General features: G+C 39.8%; 1 protein-coding gene across 1 annotated transcript in view; it reads right to left on the bottom strand.

Annotated features, from left to right (window-relative positions):
- Positions 1-8,330, bottom strand: part of TRPA1 (transient receptor potential cation channel, subfamily A, member 1) — a 64,166-nt gene that overhangs the window by 47,354 nt on the left and 8,482 nt on the right. Inside the window, exons 2-3 of the mRNA XM_008566474.1 lie at positions 6,948-7,107; positions 1,745-1,920 (exon numbers count right to left, since the gene is read on the bottom strand). Coding sequence (XP_008564696.1) covers positions 1,745-1,920; positions 6,948-7,107 — 336 coding nt within the window. The remainder of the gene's footprint in view (positions 1-1,744; positions 1,921-6,947; positions 7,108-8,330) is intronic.

The following is an 8,330-nucleotide window of genomic DNA, read 5'->3' as shown; positions in this document are numbered from 1 at the left end:
TATTTTTTTTTTTTTTTTTTTTTTTTTGTCTTTTTTCCGTGTCCGGCAACGGATCGCAACCCTCAGTGTTGCCCCCGTACCGGACCGGGGACCGGTGACGGGATCGCAAGCCTCGGCGTTGCTCCCGCGCCTCGCTCAGCCAGTGAGCGGGAGCCGGTCTGTACGTGGGATCCGAACCCTCGGACGGGAGCGCCGCCGCGCTTCCCAAGCGGCGCACTATCCAGTGCGCCACCGGGCCGGCCCCCGCAGAGCCAATATTAATTGCATTAATGGGCATCTGTTTCTGAAAAGAGCCTTCAAAGGAAGCATGAAAGCTCCGTGGGGAAATATGTGGCATCTATGGTAGGGGGGCCCCTGAAGTCACTAGTGGCCCAGCCCAGATGATATGGACATAGCACCTGGGTCATGAATAATGCAGACATTAAAAACAACAACAACAAAAAACCCAGCCTGTTGCCAGAGCCTTTTCTAATGACCTCCTAGGGGGTTGCCCTGATTCATCTGTGTAGGTGCTCATACCTTAGCTCCCAGCTTTTCCTTCGGCCAAAGGCCCATTTACTCATTCATTCATTCATTCATTTACCAGCCATCATTTACCCGCACAGTGCTGAAGACTGGAGATATTGAGATCAGTAAGACATAGTCCTTCCTTCAAGGATAGATAACCAGCCAGTGGAAGAAAAGCCCATGAACATTTGATTACAGTATCATGTACTAAGAATGATGCTAGAGCCATAGACACAGTACAGTGGGAAGGCAGAAAGGGGCTACCTCATGCACTGTTTATCAGACTTAAAGGAGCCAGGGTCTCAGAGAGCTGAGAGAAAAGTTTTGGCTAAAGACAGCTTGGGGCTTATGGATGTCTTTGATGATTTATAGACAATTAAGTTTTGGTGTGGGTTAGCACAATAGCCAAATCACCATTTGCAATATTATTTCTATAGGAAAACTTATTATACATTCAAATAGACCACCCTAGAAATGAACATGATCCATTTTTAAGTAGCATTCTTTTTTAAGTAAGCATATGTGTTTTCTAGTATGTCTGTGAGACTCCAAGGTGTAGTTTAAAACCCATGGCCTAAACCTTACCCTTTAGGCATTTATCAGGGTTTCCTCTCTTTGTCAAAACTCACTCTCAAACCTTGCAAAACAATAAGAAATTTCCCAATAGCATCATTATGTTGCCAGCTAACTAATCACTCTGATGGGCCATCCACCCTAACAGAAAACAGCAAATCGTAATCATGTTTTCTGTCTTCATTGAGCCACTCATCACCTTCCTCCTTTTAGTCATTAAATCAGTCAGATAAAAGTGGTAAAGCTTGAACTTGGAAACATAAAGATGAGAATAAAATTCCTAATTGTTGCTTTCACCACTTATGTAACATTAGCCAACTCTGTGCCTTAGCCTACTCAGCTATGAAATGGGGATACTAATAGTCTTAATTTATGGTGGTGGTGGTGGTGCATTTTTAATGAGGATTTAAAATACTAAAACACATAAAGCTCTTAGGGAAATGTTTGGCAATTAAGAACTGTTCATTAAGGTAGGACTATCAGTGGCATCATCATCATAATCATCATTGTCACCACCACCATCATCATCAGCTGGTAAGAAGTAAAGCAAATGATGTAATCATTGTGTATATCGCCGGTCATGGCATCTTAGGGGGGCTGTTTTGGCCTAGGCAGAGAGAGCTGGGTCTGGTGCGGCCCCTACTGTGCTGGCCAGCAGCCTCACCTTGGTCACCTCGTTGTCTGTGCCCTGCACAGCTATGTGAAGGGGCGCCATCATGGTGCAGTTTCGGAGGTTTGGATTTGCTCCTTTGCTGAGAAGAAACTTAACGCTTTCAACCTGGTTTTTTTCTGTGGCCCAGTGCAGAGGGGTATTTCCATAATCATCCATCACATTCAGCGCTAAAAAAAGACACCAAAACTTGGATTAAATTTTGCTTGATCTGTACTCAACAGCTCTTGAGTGCCTGCTCATTTCAAAGCTTGGTATCAAGTGCCACTGTAATCAGCTTCATCTTCTTTATGAAAAATACAAGTACAGTTTCGGTTCTCCAGAAACATCTAATGGGTACTTATAGGGATTATATAAAAGTATGGCACTGACTTTGTCAATTGAGTTAAATTTCTATCAATAGCATCAATAAGAAATAGATCCTCCTATTGGTGCATGTTTTTATCTGTATATGAATTTTGGGTTTGTGATAAAATATTGAGATTATATTAATGCAAGAACTATATGCCAGGCACTCTGCTAGGTTCCATATGACCATTATTCCATTCAAGCCTCCAATAGCCTGCAAGGAAGCGCCATGACCAGTTTTCAGAAATGAAGATGCTGAGGCCTAGAGAGACTAAAAGTCTTGCCAACATAGCTACTAAGGAGTTGTGGAAGTTACCTTACTTCCCCAAACCGCAGCTTTCTCATAGTCAACTTTGGTGAAAAAAAAAAAAAAAATATATATATATATATACACACACACACACACACACATATGTATACACACACATATGTACACACACACACACATTCAAGCATAACTTGCTTTACTGAGCTTCAATTTATTGCTCTTTGCAGATATGCCTTTTTTTTTTTACAAATTGAAGGTTTGTGGCAACCCTGCATCAAGCAAGTCTATTGGCGACCTTTTTCCAACAGCATGTGCTCACTTTGTATCTCTGTTTTGCATTTTGGTAATTCTCACAATATTTCAAACTTTTTTATTATTATTATATCTGTTATGGTGATCTGTGATGAGTGATCTTTGATGTTACCGTTTTAATTGTTTTGGGTACTGTGAACTGTGATCACATAAGACAGCAAACTTAATCAGTATATGTTGTCTGTGTTGTGACTGCTCCACCGACCTTTTGTTCCCATCTCTCTCTCTCCTAGGGTCGCCCTATTCTCTGAGGCACAACAGTATTGAAATTAGGACAGCTAATAACCCTACAATGGCCTCTAAATGTTCAGGTGAAAGGAAGAGTCTCACATCTCTCTCTTTATATCAAAAGCTAGCAAAGATGAAGCTTAGTGAGGATGCATGTTGAAACCAAGACAGGCCAAAAGCCATGCCTCTTCCAGTTAGCCAAGTTGTGAATGCAAAGTACAAGTTCCTGAAGGAAATTTAAAGTGCTGCTCCAGTGAACACAAGAATAAGAAAGCAAAACAACCTATTGCTAACATGGAGAAAGCTTTAGTGGTCTGGATAGTAGATCAACCAGCCACAACATCCACTTAAGCCAAAGCCTAATCCAGACTCTCTTCAATTACATGAAGTCTGAGAGAGTTGAAGAACCTGCAGGGGAAAAGTCTGAAGCTAGCAGAGGCTGCTTCACGAGGTTGAAGGAAAGAAGCCGTCTCCATAACACACAAGTGAAGGTGAAGCAGCAAGTCCTGGTGTAGAAGCTGCGGCAGGTCACCCAGAAGATCCAGCTGAGATCATTGATGAAGGTACCTACACTAAATGACAGATTTTCAATGTAAACAGCCTTATACTGGAAAAAAGATGCCATTTAGGACTTTTTTAGCTAGAGAGGAGAAGTCAATGCCTGGCTTCAGAGCTTCAAAGGATAGGCTGACTCTCTTGATAGGGGCGAATGCAGCTGGTGACTTGAAGCTGAAGCCAGAGCTCATTTGCCATTCTGAAAATCCTAGGGTCCTAGGGCCCTTAAGAATTATGCTATTATTCTGCCTGTGCTCTAGCAATAGAACAACAAAGCCTGGCTGACAGCACATTTGTTTACAGCACCGTTTCCTGAATATTTTAAGCCCACTGTTGAGAACTACTGCTCAGAAAGAGATTCTTTTCAAAATATTACTGCTCATTGACGATGCACTTGGTCTCCCAAGACCTTTAATGGGGATGTATAAGGAGATTAATGTTGTTTTCATGCCTGCTAACACAGCATCCATTCTGTAGCCCATAGATCAAGGAGTTGTTCTGACTTTCATGTTTTATTATTTAAGAAATATATTTGGTAAGGCTATAGCACCATAGATAATGATTTCTCTGATAGATCTGGGCAAAGTCAATTGCAAACCTTCTGGAAAAATTCACGACTCTAGACTCCATTAAAAACATTCATAATTCATGAGAAGAGGCCAAAATATCCACATTAACAAGTGTCCAGAAGAATTTGATTCCAACCCTGATGGATGACTTGGAGAGGCTCAAGACGTCAGTGGAGGAAGTAACTTCAGGTGTGGTGGAAATAGCAAGAGAACTAGAATTAGAAGTGGAGCCTGAAGATGTGACTGAATTATGCAAACTCGTGATCAAACTTTAACAGGTGAGGAGATGCTTCTTATGAAAGAGCAAAGAAATTGGTTTCCCGAGATGGAACCTACTCCTGGTGAAGATGCTGTGAACGTTGTTGAAATGACAAAGGATTTAGAATATGACATAAAATTAGTTAAAAAGCAGTAGCAGGATTTGAAAGGACTGACTCCAATTTTGAAAGAAGTTCTACTGTGGGTGGTAAAATGTTATCAAACAGCATCACATACTACAGAAAAATATTTCGTGAAAGGAAGAGTCTAACACTGTGGCAAACTTCATCATTGTCTTATTTTAGGAAATTGCCACAGCCACCCCAACCCTCAGCAACCACCATCCTGCTCAGTCAGCAGCCAGCAACATCAAGGCAAGACTCTCCACCAGCAAAAAAATTATGACTCCCTGAAAGCTCTGATGATTGTTAGCAGTTTTTAGCAATAAAGTATTTTTAATTAAGGTATGTGCCTTGTGGTTTAGGCATAATGCCATTGTACATTAATAGACTACAGTGTAGTGTAAACATAACTTTTATATACACTTGGAAACCAAAATACTTGTGTGACTCGCTTTATTGTGAAATTCACTTTATTGCAGTGGTCCGGAACTGAACCGGCAAGATCTCCAAAGTAAGCTTGTACACACACACACACACACACACACACACACACACACACACACACCTTGCAATGTTATTGAGAGAATGATGTTAAATCATGTGTTTAAAGATCTTAGCAGAGTGCCCGGATCAAAGCAATAGTTCAAAAATGTTATAAGAAAAAAGACACATTACTAATAATAAACATCAAGACTAGAATTTGAGCTTCAGCCCCTGATGCCACACACAGTTTCCATGTATTTCTACAGCACAATACATGGCACTATTTACCCTGTAAGCTCAGCATAGAATAATCTGTCCCTTCATCCTGCAATGTCCTATCGCTATTCTGATACAGACATGGCTGTCTGCTTTATCAACCATTCTAATTAGTGGTAGCATGTCTTTATGTCTGAAGTGAGAGAAAAACTATTCACTCATAAATACAATTTGGAGACCATCTACAATACCTGGAACCATGCTGCAGCCATGTTTCCTGTTTCTCGTTTTAAAATTTCTCTCCACTATCTCCTTTCATTCATCCAAGTGCCTCATTCTCAGCAACACACATGCCCACACTCACATACCCCAAGAGTCACACACACCTTCACACACGTCTCTTGACTATTCTGTATGATCAAGATGAAGCTCTCTATTCAACAACACCAAAGGTAATTAAACAGGAGCCTATACTTACAAACTTCCATTCACTAATTAAAGAACCTGAATTTGACTTTTATCTTCACCACCTTTCAGAAATTGTTTTTGCAAAGGTCATCGAAACTTCTAAGTTAAGGGCTTTATTGTGAGTTCCTTCCTGCTTGATACCTTTGTGGCAATGGATCCTCCTAACTCTTCTATCCCAGTAACTTCTCCCTGGACTTGAGTTATCATCAGTCTCTTATCCATCACCCTCTTCATCCTTACCTGGCTTTTCCTCTGCCATCCGTCTCTTAACTTTGGTACTCTACACTTAGCCACCTTTGTAAGCAATTTTATGGGCTCCTAAATATTTTCATTCATTTCCACAGTCTCATCTACTGTGTATGCAGTAGTGGCCCTGTGGGGGTGGCTCCTTTCTTTCTATATTTCTAGTTGTCTGCTGGATATTTCCAAATGGTCTTTCAAATTCAGTATGGCCAAATCTCCTCACCCTTTATACTCACTTTTTTTCTGTTTTCTTATATGTCTCCTTTTGGGGAAGGTTTCACTGTGGGCCTAATCTCCTGAATTATGACTCTCAAAGTCAGTTCCAACTCCCCACCACCTACTCTTTATATTCAGTCTCTCGTCAAGCACTGTTGACTCTATATACAAATATCTCGCAAATCTCTCCCTTTCTCCTTACTCCAACCTCACAACCCTGGGAGACTCTCAACTTCTCTTTCCTACTAAAATAGCTTTCTAACTGGCTTCCACTTCTAATCCATCTTCCACAATACCGAGAGAATTCTCTTGTAAAGTAAAGGTCTTGTCACACCACCCCACTGCTTAAATCTCTGAGCCATCCACTCCCTAACCGCCTGCAGCCAAATTTTTCAAACAAGTCTGGGTGTACAAGGCTGGGAGAGAATGATGTTACATCTTTTTAAGGTTTCAATTTTATTCAATAATGAGTAATTTAAATGTAGAATAACCTCAGTGGAAACAGCACAGAAGAGTACATAAAATGTATATGAATTTTTATGATCTATCTAAAAATTCAAACAAAGTCTGTACTGGCTGTGGGCTATGAGGTATCCCAGATCTCTGCACTGTCCCTTGCAGTGTTTCAGTGGAAAAATTTGAGAAGCACTAGTTTTCAGGAAAACATTCACTGCTGTATGAAATATTCAGGTCCTTTATAATCTGGCACTAACCTGCCCTTTGGAGTCATTTCATGCCACTCTCTGCATTGAATGTAACATGATAATGGGTGTATGGAACACTCATTGTAACATTATTATTACTATTATTATTATTATTTTATTGGTTCTATATACTTGTGGGGTACAGAATCAAATATCAATACATGTTTACAATATGTGGTGATCAAATCATTGTAACATTTTTTTAACCTTCACAAGATGACTTATTGATGATCATCTGCATCAGCTCAACTTGACCTTCTGCAGCAGCATGATGCAAAGGGGAGGCGTTCACGTCATCATATTTGCTTACTTTCCTTCGTTTCTTGATAAAGTTTTGCCAACCACATGTACTTCCTTCAAAAACCGCCTAGAAGTATATAAAAAAATTGTTACCTCAAACAAGAATATGCAAAACTTATAATCAGTTATAGCCTTAAAAAGTTTCTTACTACCTAAAACTATTTGTCATGAGTATAACAAAGTACATATTTTTCTTGAAGAACATAAAATGCTTACAGATGTGAAGGGACAAGCAAGAGCCTAAACACTGATAAGCACATTGAGTAAATGTTTTGATTTTCTGGCCATAAACTTGTAAATACTGGTGAAAAAAAGGCCTTAAGAAAAATTTTGGAGTAAACTTAAGGGATGTGGTCTAAGAAATAACAAGTTCAGACATTTTCACCTTGCTAAGTGAAATTATCCTTAAACTATAGCATGAGGGATTGGGGTAAGATAAAAAGGTTTTTATGAATGCAAGGATTATTAAGTACAGAAATCTACATTACTGTCCTCTCTTTGGCCTTCCTGTCTACAGTCAATCTCCATCCAATGTTTCCTTACATACAGGAGCCAGAACCATCCTGAAGCACTGTCATGTAATCTAGGATGGCGGCTCACTCCCTCTAGGGGGAAGTAGACAGCTTTTGGCTACTGGGATCCTGCCCAAGGCAGTTACTTGGGGCCAGATCTCAGGACAGTGACAGTTTACATCATTTGCCCAAAGGCACACACTGTAAGTGACAAAGTCAGAATTTGAACAAGAGGCCCATGGAATATATGTTTTTGCTGCATGATAAATTCTATAAGTCAACATACAGCTGAAGCTGAGGTCAAAAAATCATCACAAAATAAACCATGCAGTAGAATCAGATATTGTAAAACGTGAGAACAGACACTACAGAGCAGGTTCAGTAGGTTTTTAGCATTGTTGGCTGCTGTTACTGGCCTGTAAACGTGCCATTCCAAACAAGCCTTCACTTCCACTGAGGTCAAGAGCTTTTGGAGGGCTTCATTTTTGTCTAACATGCTCTTCCTTCCTTTTTGTTCTTAATATTCTTTATCATGTGTGGGCGGAAGATGATTTATCATGGATGACATTGTGTTTCCTCCTTGTGAAATTTTGACAGTGTTGATAATCTTCTTTTGATTCATTCTCATAAGATATGAAAAATTTCCAAACAGAACTTTTTCTGAGAAAGCTCCTGGCCTAAATAGAATTAAATTTCTTTTCTTTTTTTTTTTTTTTTTTCCTTTTTGTCTTTTTTTTTTTTTTTTTTTTTTTTTTTTTTTTTTCCTTTTCCCGCACCG

This window comes from Galeopterus variegatus, unplaced genomic scaffold (genome assembly GCF_000696425.1).
Source record: "Galeopterus variegatus unplaced genomic scaffold, G_variegatus-3.0.2 Scaffold244, whole genome shotgun sequence".
Classification (NCBI taxonomy): Eukaryota; Metazoa; Chordata; class Mammalia; order Dermoptera; family Cynocephalidae; genus Galeopterus; species Galeopterus variegatus.
Note: the sequence above shows the minus strand (reverse complement) of the source record. Positions and strands in the feature narration are given on the sequence as shown.